We start from the raw sequence: 26,234 nt of genomic DNA on the forward strand, positions 1-26,234 counted from the left end.
CCGTAAACGGCGCTGCAAGGCCCAAAAACCCTCCTCTACGTTATCCTATGTAGTGTTTTTCCACAAGTTAGCTGGATACGGGTGGAAAGACACTAATAGGAATTTTTTGAAAAAATGTGCAGCAGCCTGCACTACTTAAAACAAAAGGAAAATTGATTTTACGGTATGACGCAGTGAACAACCCTGAGCTGGATACAACCAGGCTATGGCTGCTCACAGACTACAGGGCGAGCTGCAGTCACACGGAGACCATGCAGACAGCCGTAAACGGCGCTGCAAGGCCCAAAAACCCTCCTCTACGTTATCCTATGTAGTGTTTTTCCACAAGTTAGCTGGATACGGGTGGAAAGACACTAATAGGAATTTTTTGAAAAAATGTGCAGCAGCCTGCACTACTTAAAACAAAAGGAAAATTGATTTTACGGTATGACGCAGTGAACAACCCTGAGCTGGATACAACCAGGCTATGGCTGCTCACAGACTACAGGGCGAGCTGCAGTCACACGGAGACCGTGCAGACAGCCGTAAACGGCACTGCAAGGCCCAAAAAACCTCCTCTACTTTATCCTATGTAGTGTTTTTCCACAAGTTAGCTTGATACGGGTGGAAAGACACTAATAGGAATTTTTTGAAAAAATGTGCAGCAGCCTGCACTACTTAAAACAAAAGGAAAATTGATTTTACGGTATGACGCAGTGAACAACCCTGAGCTGGATACAACCAGGCTATGGCTGCTCACAGACTACAGGGCGAGCTGCAGTCACACGGAGACCGTGCAGACAGCCGTAAATGGCGCTGCAAGGCCCAAAAAACCTCCTCTACTTTATCCTATGTAGTGTTTTTACACAAGTTAGCTGGATACGGGTGGAAAGACACTAATAGGAATTTTTTGAAAAAATGTGCAGCAGCCTGCACTACTTAAAACAAAAGGAAAATTGATTTTACGGTATGACGCAGTGAACAACCCTGAGCTGGATACAACCAGGCTATGGCTGCTCACAGACTACAGGGCGAGCTGCAGTCACACGGAGACCGTGCAGACAGCCGTAAACGGCGCTGCAAGGCCCAAAAAACCTCCTCTACTTTATCCTATGTAGTGTTTTTCCACAAGTTAGCTGGATACGGGTGGAAAGTCACTAATAGGAATTATTCTAAAAAATGAGCAGCAGGCTACACTACTTGAAAAAAAAAAGAACAGTATGAGGCAATGAACCACCCTCCCTGAACTGAAAACAACCAGCTATGGATGGCTTATGGCTGCACACAGACTAGAGAGGGGGCTGCACTCACACACACACACACAGAACTTGCAGATCGCTGTGAAAACAGCGCTGCAAGGCAAAAGCAAGGTGATTAGTAGGTGAACACAGCGGTTGCTAAATTAGCCTTGGAAAAGAACAATGAAGCAAATCGCTATCTCTAAACTGGCCCTCAGTCAGCAAACAGCGTCCTGTCACTAACTGAATTCACAGCAGAGTGAGCGAAAAATGGCGCCAGCGACTTTTAAACTGCATCATGACATCATTTCAGCAGCCAATCACAGCCTTGCCAGTAGTTTCAGGCCCTCCATGCTGAACAGAATGTGCCCACACTTGGAATCATTCTCATTGGCTGATTTTGTGCAAATTTGTGCAGTTTAAATCCTGGGAACTTCCGAATCCGGTATCCGATATGCGGCAAGTATCGGATCTCGGTATCGGAATTCTGATACCGCTAAGTATCGGCCGATACCCGATACTTGCGGTATCGGAATGCTCAACACTAGTAGCGAGTCATCAGTGGATGCTCCCGGTCAGGAACAAGTCGCTTCCTTGTGTCCTTCACCCAAACCAAAAGTGAAGGATGCCTCAGGTGACACTACAGGTTACTCTATGGAGCTCTTTACACATACCGTGCCTGGGTTAGAAATGGAAATTGTTAACAGCCCATTGCAAGATGAATCGGACATGGAGTGCACTGATGCACAGCCACAGCTAGATTATTATGCTGTTCCATTTGCTCAGATCAATACATTGCCCTCGCAGTGTACTGAGCCAGAATCTGACCCTGATGAGACTATAGTGCCCCGTCCCGAACGCTATAGCACCCTACACGGTGACACAGAGAAAGGTGCACATGACATTGAAGAGGAGGTGATAGATGACCCAGTTGTTGACCCAGATTGGCAGCCATTGGGGGAAGTGGGTGCCGCTGACAGTAGCTCAAAAGCGGAGGAGGATGATCTGCAGTAGCCATCAACATCACAACAGCTTTCATCTGGCAGGCCCCTCTCAGGCCAAAAACATTTGTCAAGCAAAAAAAACAGGTTTTTTTTTCAAATTTTTTTGCCCCTCCTTCCCCTGCTGACACGTAGCTTGCCTGAAAAATGTCTTGCTTTTGGCCTCCTCTTACAGACTGCTCCAATTCCTCCATTTGCAGCTGCTGAATGTCCACCATAGGCCATTTTTGTACCTCCCTAAATGGGCTGACACCCCCCACAGGGCCGTGGTCACCACTTGGCGCAAGCACCCATGTGAGTGTCGTTTTCCTGGAGAGGTGGGTGTGCCCACTCTTGGGCGACGGCACTGGCACAGGGTCCCTCATAGTACAATGAAGTATCTCTGATGGTGGTGGTGCACAACCAACATCAGACACACCGTCGTAATATGAGGGGACCTTTGCCAGTACCGCCACCCATGAGAGAGTGTTCCCCCTGCTCAAAATGTGCTCTACCACTTGCAATATTTACCTCTCCCTGCTCCACCACTGTGTAGTCTATGCTGTTAAATCCTTCAATGGCACTGTCAATACAAATTTGTTGAAATGATAGATGATAGTTAAAATATACAGGGGCCCTGGCCTCCATTTAGACCAGTTAATACTTTGCGTCCACTACACTGTCTGCTACTCAGCAGAGGAGCCCACCCCTGTACATAGCTATGCCACCATTTTACTTATGAACAATTTTTTGGCAGACATTTAGCCCACTTTATTATTTGGGCCTACTAACTTTGTCTGCTACTTATTACAATTTTCCAACACTGAACAAAGCAATGCTGCCAGTTTACTCCAGTTACCAATTTTGAACTGCATTTAGCCTACTTTTTTATTTTAGGCCTACTACCTGTGTCTTTCTGCGCCACTCAATACAGTTGTCCTCCACTGAACAAAGCTATGCCACCTGTTTACTCCTGTTGCCATTTTTTAACTGCTTGGAGCCTACTTTTTTATTTTAGGCATACTACCTGTGTCTGTCTGCGCCACTCAATACAGCTGTCTTCCACTGAACAAAGCTATGCCGCCTGTGTACTCCAGTTTCCATTTTTGAACTGCATTTAGCCTACTTTTTCATTTTAGACCTACTACTTGTGTCTGTCTGCGCCACTCAATACAGCTGTCCTCCACTGAACAAAGCTATGCTGCCTGTTTACTCCTGTTACCATTTTTTAACTGCTTAGAGCCTACTTTTTTAACGTGGGCCTACAAACTGTGTCTGCGCCACTCCTTGCAATTGTCCTCCGCTGAACAAAGCTATGCCGCCTGTGTACTCCAGATACCAATTTTGAACTGCATTTAGCCTACTTTTTTATTTTAGGCCTACTACATTGTCTGTCTGCGCCGCTCAATACAGCTGTCCTCCACTGAACAAAGCTATGCCGCCTATTTACTCTTGTTACCATTTTTTAACTGCTTGGAGCCTACTTTTTTAATGTGGGCCTACAAACTGTGCCTGCGCCACTCCTTACAATTGTCCTCCGCTGAACAAAGCTATGCCGCCTGTGTACTCCTGTAACCAATTTTGAACTGCATTGAGCCTACATTTTTATTTTAGGCCTACTAAGTCTGTCTGCGCCACTCCTTACAATTGTCCTCTGCTGAACAAAGCTATGCCGCCTGTGTACTCCTGTAACCAATTTTGAACTGCATTGAGACTACTTTTTTACTTTAGGCCTACTAAGTCTGTCTGTGCCACTCCTTACAATTGTCCTCCGCTGAACAAAGCTGAGCCGCCAGTTTCATCCTGTTTAGAAAATTAAACTGCGTTTGGCTTACTTGTTTGTTTGGGCCTACTAACGGTGTCTGCCACTCCTTGCTTTTCTCCTCCACTGAACAAAGCTGAGCCTCAATTTTCATCCTGTGTCGAATATTAAACTGCATTTGGCCTACTTATTTGTTTGGGCCTACTAACGGTGTCTGCCACTCCTTGCTTTTCTCCTCCACTGAACAAAGCTGAGCCTCAATTTTCATCCTGTTTCCAATATTAAACTGCATTTGGCCTACTTGTTTGGTTGAGCCTACTAATCGTGTCTGCCGCTCCTTGCTTTTCTCCTCCACTGAACAAAGCTGAGCCTCAATTTTCATACTGTTTCGAATATTAAACTGCATTTGGCCTACTTATTTGTTTGGGCCTACTAACGGTGTCTGCCACTCCTTGCTTTTCTCCTCCACTGAACAAAGCTGAGCCTCAATTTTCATCCTGTTTCGATTATTAAACTGCATTTGGCCTACTTTTTTGTTTGGGCCTACTAACGGTGTCTGCCACTCCTTGCTTTTCTCATCCACTGAACAAAGCTGAGCCTCAATTTTCATCCTGTTTCCAATATTAAACTGCATTTGGCCTACTTGTTTGGTTGAGCCTACTAACGGTGTCTGCCGCTCCTTGCTTTTCTCCTCCACTGAACAAAGCTGAGCCTCAATTTTCATCCTGTTTCGAATATTAAACTGCATTTGCCCTACTTGTTTGGTTGGGCCTACTAACGGTGTCTGCCACTCCTTACTTTTATCCTCCACTGAACAAAGCTGAGCCTCAATTTTCATCCTGTGTCGAATATTAAACTGCATTTGGCCTACTTGTTCGGTTGGGCCTACTAATGGTGTCTGCCGCTCCTTGCTTTTCTCCTCCACTGAACAAAGCTGAGCCTCAATTTTCATCCTGTGTCGAATATTAAACTGCATTTGACCTACTTGTTTGGTTGGGCCTACTAACGGTGTCTGCCGCTCAGTTTTTGCCGCAATATTTGGTGCGTTTCTTGCGTGGGTTTGATTCAGGTTTTTTATGCTTTTCTATGCAGTTTTTGGTGAAATTTTGGTGCAGTTTTGATGTAGTTTTTGATTCAGTTCTTGGTGCAGTTTTGATGGAGTTTTTGGTGCGGTTTTGATGCGTTTTTGATGCAGTTCTGATACGTTTTTGGTGCAGTTTTGATGCAGTTTTAGTGCGGTTTTCATGCAGTTTTAAAGCAGTTTTTGGTGCAGATTTGATGCAGTTTATGGTGCGGTTTTGATGCAGGTTTTGGTGCAGTTTTGATGCATTTTTTATGCAGTTTTGATGCGTTTTTGGTTCAGTTTTCATGCAGTTTTGATGCAGTTTTTGGTGCAGTTTTGATGCAGTTTTTGGTGCAGTTTTTGTTGCGGTTTTGATGCACTTTTTGGTGAAGTTTTGATGCGCTTTTGATGCAGTTTTGATGCATTTTTTTACATTTTTTGGTGCGGTTTTTGCGCAGTTTTTGTGTATTTTTGTATGCGTTTTAGAATGCTAAATAAAGATGTATTATTGAACAAAAAAAGATTTGTGATGTCATTATTGTTCAACCTCCTCTTTCACATTTGTCCAACCCACACTAAATTACACACAGATAGACAGAACAGATAGATGATAGATGAAATGGATGGACAGATCTACATATAGATAGATCTATAGATGCATACATCTATCTATTCATATATCTATCTATAGATATATCTGGATAGATATATCTATTGATAGATGTATGGATAGTGTAGGGTGCGTAGTCCCATCGGATGATGCCTGCACACACACCCCAAAAAAAACCCCGCACAGCCCCGCATACTCCCAAACAGTCCCGCACACACCCGAACAGCCCTGCACAGCGTCACACACATCCGAACAGTCCTGCACACACCCGAACAGCCAGGCACACACCCGCACAGCCCCGCACACACTCGAACAGTCCCGCACACACCCGAACAGCCAGGCACACACCCGCACAGCCCCAGACACACCCGAACAGCCAGGCACACACTCAAACAGCCAGGCACACACCCGCACAGCCCCACACACACCCGAACAGTCCTGCACACACCTGAGCACTCCCGCACAGCGCCGCACACATCCGAACAGTCCCTCACACACCCAAACAGCCAGGCACACACCCGCACAGCCCCGCACACATGTGAACAGTCCCGCACACATCCGAACAGCCCCGCACAGCGACGCACACAAGCGAACAGCCAGGCACACACCCGAACAGCCAGGCACACACCCGCACAGCCCCGCACACACCCGAACAGTCCCGCACACACCCGAACAGCCCCACACAGCGCCGCACACATCCAAACAGTACCGCACACACCTGAACAGCCAGGCACACACCCGCACAGCCCCAGACACACCCGAACAGCCAGGCACACACTCAAACAGCCAGGCACACACCCGCACAGCCCCACACACACCCGAACAGTCCTACACACACCTGAGCACTCCCGCACAGCGCCGCACACATCCGAACAGTCCCTCACACACCCAAACAGCCAGGCACACACCCGCACAGCCCCGCACACATGTGAACAGTCCCGCACACATCCGAACAGCCCCGCACAGCGACGCACACACCCGAACAGCCAGGCACACACCCGAACAGCCAGGCACACACCCGCACAGCCCCGCACACACCCGAACAGTCCCGCACACACCCGAACAGCCCCACACAGCGCCGCACACATCCAAACAGTACCGCACACACCTGAACAGCCAGGCACACACCCGCACAGCCCCGCACACACCCGAACATTCCCGCACACATCTGAACAGCCCCGCACAGCGCCGCACACACCCGAACAGTCCTGCACACACCCGAACAGCCAGGCACACACCCGCGCACACCCGAACAGTCCCGCACAGCACCGCACACATCAGAACAGCCCCGCACACATCCGAACAGCCTGCAGACCCCACACACACCTGAACAGTCCCACACAGTGCCACACACATCCGAACAGCCCGAAGACCCTGCCCGCACACACCCGAACAGTCCCGCACACATCCGAACAGCCTGCAGACTCCACCAACACACACCTGAACAGTCCCGCACACATCCGAACAGCCCGCAGACCCTGCCCATACACACATACACGCACACAGTCATCACCCACACACTTCCCTCCTCACGAACTGCAGTGTTTCTCTGACCCACATCCGCCGCAAAACTGCAGATCTTTTTTACATCTGCGGTTTTGCTGCGGATGTGCCCGACTCAATGAAAGTCTAAGGGTGCAGAAATGCTGCAGTTCGGCACAAAAGAAGTGACATGCTGCAGAAAAAAAAGCTGCGTTTCGGTGCGGCTTTTTCCTCAGCATGTGCACAACAAGTCTGCGGCTCTCATAGACTTACATTGGTTGTGCACTACACTGTGGATTTGATGCAATTCTGTGCAGCAAAAAAACATGCAGATCTGCAATCAAATCCGCAACGTGTGCACACAGCCTTAGCATTTAGTGAACCTAGCAAAAAAGCCAAGCAAAAAACAAGTGTGGGATTGCACTTTTTTTGCAATTTCATTGCACTTTAAATTTTTTTCACATTTTCTGTTATATGACATGTTAAAACCAATGGTGTCATTAAAAAGTAGAACTTGCTCCGCAAAAGACAAGCCCCCACATGGCCATATTGATAGAAAAATTATGGCTCTCGAAAGAAGGGGAGCCATAAACGAAAAAAGCTCCAGGGGTGAAGGGGTTTAGAAACATGGATATGGACATATCTATGTAAATAGACATAGATATATAGATACATATCTATCTATCTATCTATCTATCTATCTATCTATCCATCCATCCATCCATCTATCTGTATTTGTAATGAAATGTGGGTTGGACAAATGTAAAAGAGGGGGTTGGACAGAAATGACATGACAAATCTTTTTGAAGCTAGAGGAGGGAGAGGAGGGAGGGGTTTGGGTGTGTTTTAGAGTGGGTGTGGTAGGTTCGGGCTTAGTGGCCAGTGCAAAGCATCATGGAACTTGTAGTATTAGAGCACAATAACCCAGGTGAAAGGAAGTTGTCAATTAACCCCATGAGAGCTGTATCCATCACTGAAGATGTGCTGCTACAGCATGATAAAAGGTAATATTGCTAAAATAAACACAGTGGTTGTTTTCAGTGGCACATAAAAAGTCACAGAGAAAAAAGCAGAGATGGTTACCTGCTGAAGCCTCCAAACAAATGCACCAGCAGGGTGCATCGGACCCGATCAATGATGGCAACCACACAGGTGCAAAAAATACCGATGAAACCACCACTTTCAATCCAGTATTGGTTGTTTGGCATTAGTGCACAAAAAGATAAGCAATAATAGTCTGTATGTGGCATTGTTCACACAAGCAATGCAGAGCATCTGGTCTACAGCCTATTACTTTTAAATAGACTGACACGTCACTCCTTAGTTGATCTGGTGCACAGAGAAGGGATGCCAACCCCTATATCCAATATACTAGAAAAAATCCGGCACTCAAAGGTTCATGCAATTTTCTTAAATATTTATTTTGTAAATCAATCTATAACGTTTCGGTCTATTCGACCTTCATCAGACTAAGATACAGAAAGGAAAAAACAAAGGATAAATAATAACTCCCAAATCCATATTGTATATATACCAAATTCATCAAGTACAATAAATCTCACATGATATATACATAGAAATTCATGTTCATAATTTTGCAGATGCTATTTCTATATAAGGCTCAATTGTTCATCAAGATTTCACGGACACTTATATTTATCTCAAGCCAAATAAAATACAGCATTTTAACAATAAATGAACGAAAAAAATCCCAAATTAAATTATTTCTATAAACCAATCCCAGTAGTCTATGATAAACAGCATAGGTACAGTTAATAATGGAGTAACTCCTGTCAAAAGAGGTGATCTGTACATCTTGAGGCAGGCAAGGTAGTCAGTGACAACGGAAGGAATTTTATGGCTGCCATAGCCCTTTCACAACTGAAACACATTCCTTGCCTGGCTCACACCTTAAACCTGATGGTGCAGTGCTTCCTGAAAAGTTATCCGGGGTTACCCGACCTGCTGCTGAAAGTGCGCAGACTTTGCTCTCACATCCGCCGTTCGCCCATACACTCCACGCGTATGCAGAACCATCACCGGGCTTTGAACATTCCACAGCATCACCTAATCATTGACGTTGCAACAAGGTGGAACTCCACACTGCACATGCTTCAAAGACTGTGTGAACAGAGGCGTGCTGTTATGTATTTGTGGGAGGATACACATACACGGGCAGGCAGTTGGATGGCAGACATGGAGTTGTCAGCTGTGCAGTGGTCGAAGCTCCAAGACCTGTGTCAAGTCCTTCAGTGTTTTGAGGAATGCACACGGCTGGTTAGTGCAGACGCCGTAATAAGCATGAGCATCCCCCTAATGCGTCTGCTGATGCAAAGTTTGACGCACATAAAGGAACAGGCGTCTGCAGCCGAGGACGAGGGAAGCCTTGATGACAGTCAGCCATTGTCTGCTCAGGGAAGTCTACAGGACGAGGTGGCGGGCGAAGAGGAGGAGGATGATGGGGATGACTATTTGTTGGATGAGGAAGCTTCTCAGGGGGCAATAGAAACTGCTGGCGGTGCAAGGCCGGGTTCTGGGTTTTTGAGGGAGACAAGTGAAGTGGATTTGCCAGAAAGTGCTCCTCAACCCAGCATAAGCACTGACTTGACAACTGGAACATTGGCCCACATGGCGGATTATGCCTTGCGTATCCTCAAAAGGGACCCACGCATTTTAAAAATGATGACAGATGACGATAACTGGTTGGCCTGCCTCCTTGATCTCGCTATAAAGGCAGATTGCACAATATCATGCCACATGAGAACCTCGAACAGATATTGGCAACCAAACAAGCTACTCTTGTAGACTGTTTGATGCAGGCATTCCCAGCACACAGCGCCAGTGATGGTTCTCACACGAGCCGCAGGGGGCAACAGGGCAGAGGTGTTAGAGGTGCACAGATCAGAAGTGGCGTAGGACAGAGTGGTTTTCTGACCCGATTGTGGAGTGATTTCGCAATGACCGCAGACACGACAGGTACAGCAGCATCCATTCAAAGTGACAGGAGACAACATTTGTCCAGTATGGTTACTAACTATTTTTCCTCCATTACCGATGTTCTCCCTCAACCGTCATTCCCCTTTGATTACTGGGCATCCAAAATAGACACCTGGCCTGAATTGGCTGAATATGCATTGCAGGAGCTTGCTTGCCCAGCAGCTAGTGTGCTATCAGAAAGAGTATTCAGTGCTGCTGGTTCAATACTGACCGAAAAAAGGACTCGTCTGGCTACCCAAAATGTTGATGAGCTAACCTTCATAAAAATGAACCACTCATGGATTTCAAATTATTTTGCCCCACCTTTCCCACCTGACACCTAGCTTTCCTGTAAAAAGGTCTTGCTTTGGGACTGGTGTTACTGACTGTTCCAATCTCTTAATTTGCAGCTGCTGTTTGTCCAGAATACGACATGTTTTCACCTCCCTAAATGCACTAACTCCCCCCACGGGGCCGTGGTCTCGCCACTTGTCGCAAGCACCCGTCAGAGTGCCGTTTGTCTGAAGAGGTGCGTGTGCCCACTTTTGGTCGACGGGACTGGCACTGGGTCCCTCATAGTACAATGAAGTGTCTCTGGTGGTGGTGGCGCGCACCCAACGTCAGACACACCGTGGTAACATGAGGGGCCCTGGGCTTGTACCGCCGGCCAGGAGAGAGTGCCCCCCCAAGGTCAAACAGTGCTCTACCACTTGTTAAATTATCTGTCGCTGCTCCACCACTGTTTAGTATAGGCGCTGAAATCCTTCCATGCCTGGCACAGACAATAACAGTTTGTTGACATGTATGATGCTAGTTAAAATAGTCAGGGGCCCTGTCCTACATTTGCACGAGTAAATACTTTGCGCCAAATTACAATGTCTGAAAGTCAGCATAGGAGCACACCCCTGTAGCTAAGTATGCCACCCTTTTTTTGGGGGGGGGTTATTTTTGTTTTGGATACATTAACATCACTTTAGGTTTTGGGACTCGGAGTACTTACTGTGTCAGACACTCCCTCCAATTGTCCTCCACTGACCACACCAATGCTGCCTGTGTACCCCTGTTGCCAAATTTATGCTGCATAGAGCCTATGTTATTATTTTAGGCCTAGGAAGTCTGTCTGCGGTCCCTCCTTCCTATTGTCCTCCACTGACCACACCAATGCTGCCTGTGTACCCCTGTTGCCAAATTTATGCTGCATAGAGCCTATGTTATTATTTTAGGCCTAGGAAGTCTGTCTGCGGTCCCTCCTTCCAATTGTCTTCCATTGACCACACCAATACTGCCTGTGTACCCCTGTTGCCAAATTTATGCTGCATAGAGCCTATGTTATTATTTTAAGCCTAGGAAGTCTGTCTGCGGTCCCTCCTTCCAATTGTCCTCCGCTGACCACACCAATGCTGCCTGTGTACCCCTGCCACATAATGGAACCTGCATAGAGCCTAATTTATAATTTTAGGCCTAGGAAGTCTGTCTGCGGACCCTCCTTCCAATTGTCCGCCACTGACCACACCAATGCTGCCTGTGTACCCCTGTAACCAATTTAAAACTGCATAGAGCCAACTTTTTTAGTTAACACATGCTACCTTTGTCTGTCTGCGCCACTAAATCACGCTGTCCTCCACTGAAAAAGCTGAGCTTCAACCTTCAGGCTCTCATTGAGTATTTTTTAATGTCACACTGCAGTTGGCCTACTACTTGGGTTGGGGCCTAGTAACGGTGTCTGCCGCTCCTTGGTGTTCTCCTCCAGGTTTCCTTGTCTGAGCTTCAACCTTCAGGCTCTCATTGAGTATTTTTTAATGTCACACTGCAGTTGGCCTACTACTTGGGTTGGGGCCTAGTAACGGTGTCTGCCGCTCCTTGGTGTTCTCCTCCAGGTTTCCTTGTCTGAGCTTCAACCTTCAGGCTCTCATTGAGTATTTTTTAATGTCACACTGCAGTTGGCCTACTACTTGGGTTGGGGCCTAGTAATGGTGTCCGCCGCTCCCTGGTGTTGTCCTCCACTGAAAAAGCTGAGCTTCAACCTTCAGGCTCTCATTGAGTATTTTTTAATGTCACACTGCAGTTGGCCTACTACTTGGGTTGGGGCCTAGTAATGGTGTCTGCCGCTCCTTGGTGTTCTCCTCCAGGTTTCGTTGTCTGAGCTTCAACCTTCAGGCTCTCATTGAGTATTTTTTAATGTCACACTGCAGTTGGCCTACTACTTGGGTTGGGGCCTAGTAACGGTGTCTGCCACTCCCTGGTGTTGTCCTCCACTGAAAAAGCTGAGCTTCAACCTTTAGGCTCTCATTGAGTATTTTTTAATGTCACACTGCAGTTGGCCTACTACTTGGGTTGGGGCCTAGTAACGGTGTCTGCCGCTCCTTGGTGTTCTCCAGGTTTCCTTGTCTGAGCTTCAACCTTCAGGCTCTCATTGAGTATTTTGTAATGTCACACTGCAGTTGGCCTACTACTTGGGTTGGGGCCTAGTAACGGTGTCTGCCGCTCCCTGGTGTTGTCCTCCACTGAAAATCTGAGCTTCAACCTTCAGGCTCTCATTGAGTATTTTTTAATGTCTCACTGCAGTTGGCCTACAACTTGGGTTGGGGCCTAGTAACGGTGTCTGCCGCTCCTTGGTGTTCTCCTCCAGGTTTCCTTGTCTGAGCTTCAACCTTCAGGCTCTCATTGAGTATTTTTTAATGTCACACTGCAGTTGGCCTACTACTTGGGTTGGGGCCTAGTAATGGTGTCTGCCGCTCCTTGGTGTTCTCCTCCACTGAACAAAGCAGTGCCGCCTGTTTACTCCTGTTACCAATTTTGAACTTCATTTGGCCCACTTTATTACTTGGGCCTACTAACTGTGTCAGCCTCTCACTACAGTTGTCCTCCACTGAACAAAACATTGCCGCCTGGTTAGTCCTGTTACCAATTTTGAACTGCATTTAGCCTACTTTATTCTTTGACCCTATATCTGTGTTTCCTCCTCATCCTGCCTATTGCCCAGCCACTGCTAGATGAGTCTGCTGGTACATTGACCCAGACCACTACATTCCCCTTGCACTCTACACAGCCAGAATCTGACCCTGCTGAAAGTAAGGTTCCCCTTCCCGCATGCTATACCACCTTACACAGGGACAAAGAGGAAGGTGCAGATGAAAGTGCAGGTTCCTTCATCAGGTGAGGGGGCATACTCGTTGGCGATGTCACTGGCACAGGGCCCCTCATAGTACGCAAAAGTGTCGCTGCCGGTGGGAGGCGCCCCCGCCATGCAAACACACCGCCGTACTGTGAGGGGCCCTGTGCCAGTGCTAATGTGAATGAGTGGGCCCCCCCTGCTTGCTCAGGATCACAGCACTTGCAACGTTGAAATACTTACCTCTCCCTGCTCCACCGCCGTGACGTAGTCCACGTTTCCTGGGCCCACTAAAAACTTTAACCAGCCCTACCCCTCACAACTTTAGCCAAATGACCCCCAATTTCCAATGCCTAACTATTATTATAAAGTAAATTAATATTGACAAGCTTCAGTTACAAGAATGGATGTTTTTGCCATTAAAATGGGCACTGTAGGTGTTTTACTGGCCTCCACTCACTGCCGACTATGCTTCCCCATTGACTTGCATTAGGTTTCGTGTTTCGGCCGATCCACGACCCCGACTTTGGAAGAAGATCGGCAGATTTCACTCGACTCGACTTTTGACAAAGTCGGGTTTCGCAAAACCCGACTCGACCCCAAAAAAGTAAAAGTCGCTCAACCCTAATATTGGCTCATTTGTATTATGATATCAAAGTGGGAGTTTATTATATTTAGGAATATTATTTAGTATAATGATATAAAATATATAAAAGTATTGTACTTTATTATATGAGTCCACTTTTGATAGTTTACTGATCTTTAAAATCTTTATATAACAAAACTATTTCATTTTTGGGAGCTACAAACAGTTTTTGAGACATACCTTTACAATACATGGCAGTGTACTAGGAGAGTTGACAAGAGGTTCTGACATCACATTGTGATTCCCTAAACTGACCCATTCAGAATGGTGAGATATGAGTAAAAAGAGAATTTTGGGGAATTGTTGGTGATGCAATGTTATACACGAGGACAAGACAAAATAATGACATGCACTGGATACAGCTGTAACCGCCCAATGGCTATATCACCACCTGTTCTAGCAGTTTTCCATGTAACATATTAATTTCTGATCATTTTGACAGCACATTACTCATTCCCAATTATTCTTCCTTTCATGTGTAAAAAAGTGATGACAAATCAGTTTCATTTATAGTTTTATAACTACTAGTTTTACTAGGGTTATACTTGGATCGTAGTAACCACACCATAATTTGCAAAATTGCAGGTTTGTGATAATACCATCTCAACATTTGCAGTGATTGAACTAGAATACTTCCCATGCATAGCTAATGCACTAAATTTATACCAAATTTCACCTTGTCTATGTAAATTACATTTTTTGAATAGTTGCTTAAAAGATTTGCAGAAATAAATTATTATAAATAAATCATACACTGATGACTTATGCGTTTTCATCAATCCTCCCTTTTGTGTCATTTTATTATACATGTTATTAAATTTTCATAAATACGTGTTTAATCATTTGGGTCAACCAACCATGTCACATTTTTTGGCAAACTATGGAAACAGACCACATCACCATCAAGGTGTGTCATTGGGATCTGCCATATGACTGATCTGGCACGGCACTGTGACTTCTGATGAACGAAAGCATTGACGAAGATGTGAACAGAGCCAAAAGGAGAAGAGATAAAATTAAACGTAAAAAAGATCTGTTTAGTATCTGTCAGCAGCATTTTTCAATGTGAACAAAAAAGCACTTAAAAACCTTCAGGAAAAACTCTACAAAAACACTTCTGATGGAAAAGCCTTGAAAAGTCGCTAAATTTTGGCACAACTCATTTGCACCAAAATTCTTCTACTTTTGGTGTTTTCTTGCTAGATTTTCCTAGCTCCAACAAAATGGGCATGACGAGCTGTGGCGCTCCCAGTTCCAGAAATCTCACTCCAGTACCTGATTGGAGTGAGGTTTCTGGCATGTGACACTAAGGCGCACGCCGCTTGCTAGACGCTACAGATTCATAAATCAGGAGTGTCTTACTCCAGCATATAATGCCAGTTTAGATGACTCTTTGCATGAATCTAGAATATTAAAAAAAAATTATTGAACATAATAAAGAGTTTGGTTGATCGTTCATTCACTCAAAATAATTCAATTTTATATTTTTTGTCTATTAGGCTGTGGTTACACAGCTTTCATTTTGGTAATAATTTTTACAACTCAGAGATGAAAATTTCACAAGAAATTTAATATTGTTAAGAAAATACTAGAAATCATTGCAAAAATCCAAATATGCAAGTTTAGGACAAGTCTCCAAAGTGAAATTTGGAAGGTTTAACATAATATTAAATTCAAAATATTTCAAACGCATCTGACAAAGGCAATACTATCACCAAGTCTATGTCCAAAATGCTGCTTTTGAGCCAGATATGGATTGTGGACAAAAAGTATTAAATATTGCATTTTTTCACTAGCAGACACACTTTATAGCTATCTGCTCAACAATTTAAGGTGGCTGTTAAAAATAGAGAGAGTTAGAAATTAGTGAAACCTCCAGAGTCATCCACCTTCCAATTCAGACCAGATTCCCTGTGCAAATATGTCCCGACATGAAAAAAAAGAAAAAGACTTGCATGTGCCATCTTATATTATATATATATATATATATATATATATATATATATATATATATATATATACTAGCTATTGAACCCGTTCTACGCCCGGGTGGCGAGCATTTATATTGGAATATGGTCTCCATCCTGGTATGTGCTGCTCCTATCCTGTCATATGCTGCTCCATCCTGCGCCCCCATCCTGTCATGTGCTGCTCCACCGTGTCATGTGCTGCTCCATCCTGCGCCCCCATCCTGTCATGTGCTGCTCCACCGTGTCATGTGCTGCTCCATCCTGCATCCCCATCCTGTCATGTGCTGCTCCACCGTGTCATGTGCTGCTCCATCCTGCGCCCCCATCCTGTCATGTGCTGCTCCACCGTGTCATGTGCTGCTCCATCCTCATCCCCATCCTGTCATGTGCTCCCATCCTGCGCCCCAATCCTATCACGTGCTGCTCCATCCTGCGCCCCCATCAGTGCGGGCGGCTGTGCTGAGTGCGGGCGGCTGTGCTGAGTGCGGGCGGCTGTATGTGGCTGTGCTGAGTGCGGGCGGCTGTGCTGAGTGCGGGCGGCTGTATGTGGCTGTGCTGAGTGCGGGCGGCTGTATGTGACGTGGCTGTGCTGGGTGCGGGCGGCTGTGCTGGGTGCGGCAGCTGTGGACGGCTGTGCTGGGTGCGGTGGCTGTGCTGGGTGCGGTGGCTGTGCTGGGTGCGGCGGCTGTGCTGGGTTGTTGCGGCTGTGCGTGGCTGTAGGCGGCTGTGCGTGGCTGTGGGAGGCTGTGCTGGGTGCGGCGGCTGTGCGTGGCTGTGGGCGGCTGTGCTGTGCTGGGTGCGGTGGCTGTGCTGGGTGCGGTGGCTGTCCGTGGCTGTAGGCGGCTGTGCGTGGCTGTGCTGGGTGCGGAGGCTGTGCATGGCTGTGGCGGCTGTGCTGGGTGCGGCGGCTGTGCTGGGTGCGGCGGATGTGCTGGGTGCGGCGGATGTGCTGGGTGCGGCGGATGTGCTGGGTGCGGCGGCTGTGGGTGGCTGTGCTGGGTGCAGCGGTTGTGCGTGGCTGTGGGCGGCTGTGCTGGGTGCGGCGGCTGTGGGCGGCTGTGCGTGGCTGTGGGCGGCTGTGCGTGGCTGTGGGCGGCTGTGCGTGGCTGTGGGCGGCTGTGCTGGGTGCGGCGGCTGTCCGTGGCTGTGGGCGGCTGTGCGTGGCTGTGCGTGGCTGTAGGCGGCTGTGCGTGGCTGTGGCGGCTGTGCATGGCTGTGCTGGGTGCGGCGGATGTGCTGGGTGCGGCGGCTGTGCTGGGTGCGGCGGCTGTGGGTGGCTGTGCTGGGTGCGGCGGCTGTGCGTGGCTGTGGGCTGTGCGTGGCTGTGGGCGGCTGTGCTGGGTGCGGCGGCTGTGGTCGGCTGTGCTGGGTGCGGCGGCTGTGCGTGGCTATACGTGGCTGTGGGCGGCTGTGCTGGGTGCGGCGGCTGTGCGTGGCTGTGGTCGGCTGTGCTGGGTGCGTCTGTGCGTGGCTGTGGGCGGCTGTGCGTGGCTGTGGGCGGCTGTGCTGGGTGCGGCGGCTGTGGTCGGCTGTGCTGGGTGCGGCGGCTGTGCGTGGCTGTGGGCGGCTGTGCTGGGTGCGGCGGCTGTGCGTGGCTATGGGTGGCTGTGCGTGGCTGTGGGCAGCTGTGCTGGGTGCGGCGGCTGTGCGTGGCTGTGGGCGGCTATGGTCGGCTGTGCTGGGTGCGGCGGCTGTGCGTTGCTGTGCGTGGCTGTGCTGGGCGCGGCGGCTGTGCTGGGTGCGGCCATTTTCTTGGTCCTGCTCCCGAGTCGGCGCCTGCGCAGTCCGCGCTTTCCGGCGCCATTTTCTTGAAGACACTGCAATGTGTCTTCAAGAAAATGGCGCCGGAAAGCGCGGACTGCGCAGGCGCCGATTCCGGGAGCAGGGGGACAGTCACGGCCCGGAAGCGCGTCGGTGGAACGGGTCAGGTAAGTATACTCACCCTCCGCCTCCTGGCTCGTCCCTGCTTGTCCGGTGGAGATCGCGGTGTGCGTTCAGCGCTTACGCATACCGCGATCTCCTGGGAGCGTCGCTCTGTGCGGTCCAGACTGCGCCGGCGCTTGCGCTTGCGCAGTCTATAGAGGCTTCGGACAGAGTGACGCTCCCAGCGTTATATTATATATATATATATATATATATATATATATATATATTGATTCTGAACTAAAGGACATTTATGTCTATTTGTATATGTGGATTTCACGTACTGTGTTTAGTTCAACATTTACTTATATGGTGAAAGTTTCCAAAATGCTAAGAAACATAGAGAGAGAAACATGAATTATTATTATTGCAATTCAAAGCTTCTAAAACAAGTATACTAATATGTAAAAACACGCATAGGCGTAACACTCAGTAAGGTATATGTAATAGGATGTAACATTACAGCATTAGAAAAATGCTATGTATGTTATAAATGGCGTGATTTCAGAATGGAACCTCTATTTAATATTATATATAGCATATGATTTCAGGCAGCTATATCATTTTTCAGCGAGTCATGTAAACAATAGTTTTACAGTGCCTGTAAAGTCCCAGGGGAACCACCCTGCTCTCAAGCCAGCAGTATTGACAATATGAAATGGTTTCTAAATTATACACATTGCTCCATCCTATTTATCAAATTAAAATGACAGCCAATGGAAAATCAAGACAATTTAGGATTGAGGTTAGTTCAGGGATATAAAAGGAGTCGTTTCCAACATAGCAGACATGTAGCTCTTATTTTGCACTCTTGCTTTAAGGATTTGCTTAGTTTAGTTTTACATACAGCTATCATGTCTGGTGTTAAAGGTGCATCTGGTGGTGGAAGCGTAAAAGGCAGTTCTGGTGGTAATTGTGGTGGTGGATTTCAGCAAGGAGGCTCCGGTGGTGGGTATCAGCAAGGAGGTTCAGGAGGAGGTTATCAACAAGGCAGTTCTGGAGGCGACTGTGGTGGTGGATATCAGCAAGGAGGCATTGGTGGAGGATATCAGCAAGGTGGATCTGGTGGTGGTTGTCAGCAAGGTGGCTCAGGTGGTGGATATCAACAAGGTAGCTCTGGAGGAGACTGTGGTGGGGGATATCAGCTAGGTGGCTCCGGAGGTGGATATCAGCATGGCGGCTCTGGTGGCGGATGTCAGCAAGGCGGCTCCGGAGGTGGATGTCAGCAAGGTGGCTCCGGTGGTGGATATCAGCAAGGCAGCTCCGGAGGCGGATATCAACAAGGTGGTTCCGGTAGCGGATGTCAGCAAGGTGGCTCCGGTGACGGATATCAGCAAGGCGGCTCCGGTGGTGGATGTCAGCAAGGTGGCTCCGGCGGCGGATATCAGCAAGGCGGCTCTGGTGGAGGATATCAGCAAGGTGGCTCTGGAGGCGGATATCAACAAGGTGGTTCCGGTAGCGGATGTCAGCAAGGTGGCTCCAGTGGTGGATATCAGCAAGGCGGCTCCGGAGGTGGATGTCAGCAAGGTGGCTCTGGTAGCGGATATCAGCAAGGCGGCTCCGGAGGCGGATGTCAGCAAGGTGGCTCTGGTGGCGGATATCAGCAAGGCGGTTCTGGTGGCGGATATCAGCAAGGCGGCTCTGGTGGAGACTGCGGTGGTGCACATGGCCAGCAGAGCTTAACCATGTGTGGCGGTGGACAGCAACAAGGAGGATTCCATACATGTAAGTACATTGTAATGAACCATAGTAAATATTATGCCGAATATGTCTATTAACAAGTAAATGTTAAATGTTGTACCTTAATCTAATATTATCTTCCAACTGTTGACCTTTTTTTCTGAGGATGTCTTTATTGTTATTTTGTCTTGAGAAATGTAAATGACTAGAAGCTATAGCATAGTAAAAAAAGATACCGGTATTTTCATACTGCTTCTATCTGGAATACCAAATAGCTATAATGGTTATAGCATGAATATAACAGCATATAGCATGGGATACAGCATATTATAACTTATAGAAAAACAATGACAAAATAAAATTGTGATGTGTTTAATGAGAAATGTGTTTTCTAGCAAAAAAATGTACTTAACAGTGTCACATTTCTTTTGTAGCTGGAGGCATTGGACAAGGTTCATGTGGCGGTGACGATAAATCAGGTATAATAATTAAACAAAGCAGGAATAAAATGCAAAATTGCTTTTTTAAATTCCTCTTAAGTAATTTTATTAATTCCATTACAATAAAAGTCTTGTAGTTATTGTCACATTATGTGACTTAATTATTCTTCAGGCCCACATACTTGCCACAGAGCCTGTATGACCCATATGTACTGCCATACATTGAACTCTCAGATGTAGCTTTTCTTAAATGAACAAATAAGAAAGATATGTTTAAGCACAGACTAAACAATGACACTTCAAAAGTCTTGAACTTGTATAGACTCCAATTGATCCTGATCCCGGGAATCCTTTTTAAATAGAGCATAGATGCCCATGCTCCACTCTGTTTCTTATCTATGGGACAGTTGGAAATAACCAAGTGCTGTGCTGATTATGGTAAAGTCTTTTGGACAAGACCCACATACTCGGCTATCATCAGTGAGGGAAGCAGCTGTTTAGTTTCCAGTTCTCATACAGCGATGTTTTATGACATGAAAGTACCAGACCCTTTTAAAAACCAGTTTATACTGTGGCTATCTGACTATAACTCCAGATGGTGGAACAATGCGAGATTCCACACTGATATCAATATTCCATGAAAGAGCACAGGCATAGAATACAGATTCAATACAAAAGCAGACAACATCTGTAACCAGCATATTTAGGCATAAAAGGAGTACAGTTATTTAAAAAACAGCTTGTATCGCTTCTAAAACGTATTGTGCTTTCTTTTAGGAGGTGGTGCTGGATGTGGCCAAGGCACGGATTCCTGTGGTGGCAGCATATCAGGTAAGATACTAAGTAGGCACTGGTAAGTGGCAACCCTTCATTCCCAATAGCTTTGGCTCTTCCATCTAGCCATAATTAAAAGGATTTATATGATATGTCTGTAAAAGCAAAAAAGAAAATAGTTTTAAAACTCTTTACTTCAAGAAGTTCAATTACATTATATTCATAAACTTACCATATTGCAAACAAGAGCCTGGGCAATAAAGGCTGAAAAATTCTGTAAGAGTCCTTGATTTATAGCAATGCTCAATAATACCACATTTGTATCAAATTTGTGAACAATTTAGCACAGGGCACAGTGATACAGATAATTCCATGCAGATACAAACAATTAGGGCTCGTTTACATGTCCCATTTCTTGCATGAGAGCTATCTGTGAAAAGCACGAATACGACTCGTTCCTATGTTATTCTATAGGACTCTTCACATATCCGATTGTTTCATGTGGTCCGCAGAGAGCATCTGAGACATGTTCAATTTTTATCCGAGAGTTAGATCAAAGTCAGCAATGCAAGTCTATGGGTCTGTGAAAAAAATCGTATGTCACTCAAATGATATGAGTGCGACCTGATTTCATGGAAGGTCAGAAAGAAGGGGGTGTAGAAACTTTTATTCTCCCTCCATGTACAAAAAAAAACCTCTGATCAAAGTCTGATCAGAATTATCAGTCCATTTTTCTCATACACGGAAAAATCCGACGTGTGAATGAGCCTTTTGGTGACACAACCATAAGGATACAATTGTGATGAATGTGTGTGAGGTGACACAAATCTCTGTAGGTAATAACTACTGTACCAAAGTCTTAAGCATGGCAAGCTTGATTGCGATCTAATTAATGAGACACAGTGAGCATGTGCAACTATTGCTCCATTTACTGACTATAAGAATAGTGGTCGCACATGCTCTTTACCGCTATTCACATTGGGACCTCATGTTTTTGGATTGGTGGGGGTCTTAATAGCCAGATTTCTAACAATCATACATTCATTATTTATCTTGAGCATGTTTCATTCTGTTTATGAAAAAACTGCTTGAATTAATGAGTCAGAACTTTGAGAGCTAGTTAGGTCAGCTAAAAGAGATTATAGTATTTCAATAGAAACTTCATATGGTCTAGTTTTTGATGTTTTTCACCCAAAAATAAAACAGGTGAACACATATAAAATAGACTTTAAAAAATAAATCAATTAAAAGAATAAGGTGAAAATGAGCAACTCTAGAAAAACACACAAAAAAGGCACTAATGTACGGTAATAATGAGCTGGGCCTATAATGTCTCCTATCTCTGTATGAAGCAAGAAGATCCATTTTTAGGAGGAAAGTTACTGAATGCATTTGAATGTATTCATACACTTATGTAAAAGAGAATAACGCATTGAAATTATTTTTCGGCATGTCTGTCAGGGAAAAAATATAACCAAAATTATGATATATCCCTTTTTCTTATGTTTTCAGATGGTGGCATTGGCAAAGGATCAGGATCAGGATCAGGATCAGGATCAGGATCAGGAGCATGCAAGAAGTAAACAGAACTGTAGCACAAAAAAGCAAAGCCTAACATCTAATCAATACATGTGATATTCTGACGCCTTAAATTATCTAATAAATATGATTTTTCTCATTGATTTCAGCATTTTGAGTTTTGTATCTTCTAAATTACAAATAAGATACTTTAATACCCCATGTTGTTCAAGTTGTTGATTAAAAATGGTGAAGGTTCCAAAAAAATAAATCAGTCTATTATAGAGTTCAACCTTTCTTGATAAATTATACATTTATAAACTGCAATGCCAATTGTTAAGCTAAAAGAACCCTGACCTTTTTAAAATGATGACATAGTATCTGCGATTACCATCTCTTGTTGTAAGGTATTCCACAGATTACGTTTAATGTATAGAACCCTTTCCCATTTAGATGCCAAAATTGCCTTTCCACCATACATATTAAATGTTCTCTTGTCCTTTGATGGGTCTTTGGATGAATAAATTGTGTGCCAGTTCTTTGATTTGAGTACACAAGTATTTGTACATGCAAGTAAGAAACAAAAGAAGCACTGCGATACTCCTACAAAATTATTACAACTTGGTTATGGTGTGCATTATTTTAACCAATCTGTCAGAAACTGACTCCATAAAGATGACATTAAAGGGAACCTGTCACCCCCCCAGGGTGTTTTTAAGTAAAAGAGCCACCTTCAGCAGCTCTAAGGTTCTGTGAAGGTGGCTCTTATGTTTAGCATCCCTAGTAATGCTAAAATAATGATTTTTATAAATTTGGCACCATATCTCTATTGAGTCAGGGAGGTATGATTTCTCCCTGACTCAAGCGCCTCGCAGCCGTCCATCATCCCACCGAGAGCCACCTCCACTCTTTCGTGACATCACCGGCACCTTCGGGTAGCTGAGGCCCCAGATCCCACCCCACAGTGTGTTATGATGTATTCACACTGCGGGGCTAGGAATCTGGCACCTGTGTAGTGTAGAGGGTCACCGTGCTCCATTGAAAATAGTGCCGAAGTCTCGCGAGACTTAAAAAACTCGAAAGACTTCGGCTCTATCTTCAATGGAGAACTGATGTCCTGAAGCTATGTTCAAAGCCCAGTACTGTACAGCTTTATACCATAGTACACCAACATTAGCAAGTCTGCCATTTTTCATCCTGATCTCTTCCCAGCTGACAGAAAATTCACATTGCACACATGTGACAGAGTCTGGAGATGCTGTGTTGAACGTCATGCTTCCTGCAAAATCACAACTGGTGGGCCAGGGATAGCCTGTGGAAGTATATCCCTTTGAATTTTGTGCAAACATTCACATGTTAACTAGTGATGAGTGATCACTAAAATGCTCGGGTGCTCATTGCTTGGGTCAAGCAAATTGGAATACTCGGGTACTCGACCCGAGCAATGAGCCCAATGTAAGTCTATGGGAAACCCGAATATTTTTACCTCGATCCCCCTCGGGGGTCCTTTTAAGGTCTAAAAACATCTGAAAATGATGGAAACACTGCTCAAATGACACAGGAACATCATGGGGATCACCCCCGGAAGCATTTCTGTCTCCTAGGTCACAGTTGTAAGCAAAGTTACAGAGTTTCAAGTCATTTTTACAGGTGCACCAAACAACATCCAAAAATGAAAACAAAATGGATTTTGCTGGGAAATATTTTAAGGTACATCCTTTCCAGGCTAATGACTTGTATATAAGGCAAAATAATTTACCCCAGACATAAATGTTCCTTCACCACTTGGACTATGTTCACATGCAGCGTTTTTTATGCATTTTTCAACTTTAACATTGGTTTCAACAAATACAAATGCATTCACTGGGAAATGTAATTGTAACATTTAACAACCCCAGCTGGTCATGTGGTGTGTGACACATAAGGAGGTACTCTTAATGTTACAAAGCCTATTTTTAGAGGGGCATCAGATGGCACTAATACTCTTAAAGGACCATTATTAAACAGTGGGTCTCCGATGCTGTTATAGCCTATGCAGTGAGTGGCTGGGCTGCAAAGAATTACAACGCACCACAATACCCCTTTCACGAGAGGTACAGGAGGTCTTCCTGAAAAAATGTTGAATTGAATGCAAGGCCTGCGAAGCTATCAAATCATATGCACCCCAATAAGCCTTTGAACCCAGGTACTGGATGGCCACAGGAAAACCCACTTCACAGTCTTCAGTTGGTCCTGCCATACATTTCCTTAAGCATTGAATGCAAGGGCTGCCTTGACCCAAATTTGCCCGCACCCCAATCCACCTTTGGAAAAAACATGGAGGAGGGCCTCATAAAAAAAAGTTCCATTACATAGGAGCGGATCTCCTAGACTCATAATGACCTTACACTAAATGTATGGGCTGACAAACATTTCCCCATAGGGGGGTACATTTTTTAAACAATGTTTTATGGTGATCATAGACACCCTTGCCAAAATATTGACTGGCTGTAGCAGCATGGAATACGTTAACCCTGATGATCTAGTGGCAGTAGTTGATGAGATGTGGAGGAAGGCCTCATTAAAAACTTGGCCCAATACAAAAGAGCGGTTCTCCTAGACTTGAAATGGCCATACATTAGGTGTATGGGCTGACAAACATTTCCCCATGGGGGATAAATTAAAAAAAAAAAATCATCCCAAAATAGTATTTACTGTTTAGAGCTAGGGTAACACACAGCAAAGAAAGTGAATGGAAGCCTGAAAAGCACACTTTGTAGACCACAGATACATGAGGCATGTCACGGAGATACCACACTGTAAAATAGATGGCCTGTGTTTTTATTTTGGCCCCAAAAATAGTGTATAAAAATCAGGTCAAAGACAGAAGATACAGTGGAATGTAGCCCTGAAATACCACAATTTGTAGGCCACAGATACATCTGGCGTTTGAGTGAGATACCAGACGCTTCATTATGTGGCCTGTATCTATTTTTTCAATGCTAAATAGTGTTTAGAGCTAGGTTAACACACCACAAAAAAGGAGAATGGAAGCCTCCTTGCACACTTTGTAGCCCACAGATGGATGAGGCATGTCACGGAACTACCAAACTGTAATATATGTTTTTTTTTTTGTTTTTTTTTAACAAGATAGTGTATAGACCTAGGGTATTAGACAGACCAAAAATTGGAATATATGCAAGAAAAACAACTATTTTTAGACCACACATAGAACAGGCGTTGGACGGAGATAACAAACTGTTTCAATATGTGGTGTGCATTTTTACAAAATTTTAAAACCACCACATACTGTATACACCAAGGGTATCAGACCAAAAACTGTAATGTATGGCTGAAAAATAAAGATTTTCAGACCACAGGTAGACCAGACGTGTGACTGAGATAACAGACTGTTTCAATATGTAGCCTGTATTTTGTCCAATTTTTTATTATTTTTTTAAATACTGTGTACCACAGTTACACCGTGCATCTGACGGAGATAACAGAGTGATCAAAATGTGGCCTTGATTTTTTTTGGGCCCACCAAAATTGTGTAATAATTAGACTACAAAACTAAAATAAAACATTTGTAGTACTAAAATTGTACAATATTTATGATATGCGATGCGTGTGGCGTACAAATCACAGTGCTAAATTTAAAAACTGAAGCTAAATATTTTTTTGCCAGCTGAAGATTTTTTGGTCACCAAAATATTGTCCAAAAAAGTTGTAATACATGCCAAAAAAAATATAGTACACAAAAAAAGGCCAGAATTTTGTGCGCACTATGCCTGGGACAAAAACAACCATTTTAAATTGTTAGATTTTAATGCTCTTGTATTAAAATTACCTGGATGTAGTCTGCAGTGTGACCAAGCCAATAAATATTGTAAAAAAATGGGGCTCTGTATTGATTTGTAATAATATTTGCAGATGGCCACAGATAACTGCAGCTAGATATATATAAAATAAGCAGCAGCAGACAGTAATGGAGCATTTTGATGTATGCAGAGAGATCTATAGACTCACGTACAGTGCCTGCATGCCTTGCAGTGATGTGGATATGTGCACAGAGACTCCCCTGCCTACCTAGCACAATTAA

General features: G+C 45.2%; 1 protein-coding gene across 2 annotated transcripts; it reads left to right on the plus strand.

Moving 5' to 3' along the window:
• Positions 1-18,536: 18,536 nt before the first annotated feature.
• LOC143768533 (uncharacterized) lies at positions 18,537-22,317 on the plus strand. 2 transcript variants are annotated; one of them, XM_077257180.1, is made up of 4 exons: positions 18,537-19,466; positions 19,856-19,900; positions 20,639-20,692; positions 22,148-22,317. In XM_077257180.1, the coding sequence occupies exons 1-4, from the start codon at positions 18,596-18,598 to the stop codon at positions 22,216-22,218; spliced, it is 1,041 nt and encodes a 346-aa protein (XP_077113295.1). In that variant the 5' UTR covers positions 18,537-18,595; the 3' UTR covers positions 22,219-22,317. The 2 variants fall into 2 exon arrangements, with proteins under 2 accessions (XP_077113295.1, XP_077113297.1); XM_077257182.1 differs by having other exon boundaries at positions 18,552-19,466; positions 22,196-22,317.
• Positions 22,318-26,234: the final 3,917 nt, after the last annotated feature.

This window comes from Ranitomeya variabilis, chromosome 4 (assembly GCF_051348905.1).
Source record: "Ranitomeya variabilis isolate aRanVar5 chromosome 4, aRanVar5.hap1, whole genome shotgun sequence".
NCBI lineage: Eukaryota > Metazoa > Chordata > Amphibia > Anura > Dendrobatidae > Ranitomeya > Ranitomeya variabilis.

What these genes read in the sequence shown, in the direction of transcription:
- LOC143768533 (XM_077257180.1), top strand. Translation starts at nt 18,596, where the DNA reads ATGTCTGGTGTTAAAGGTGCATCTGGTGGTGGAAGCGTAAAAGGCAGT. An exon ending in ACAAGGAGGATTCCATACAT is followed by an intron (nt 19,467 to 19,855) that starts GTAAGTACATTG and finishes TTTCTTTTGTAG; the next exon opens with CTGGAGGCATTGGACAAGGT. An exon ending in TGGCGGTGACGATAAATCAG is followed by an intron (nt 19,901 to 20,638) that starts GTATAATAATTA and finishes GCTTTCTTTTAG; the next exon opens with GAGGTGGTGCTGGATGTGGC.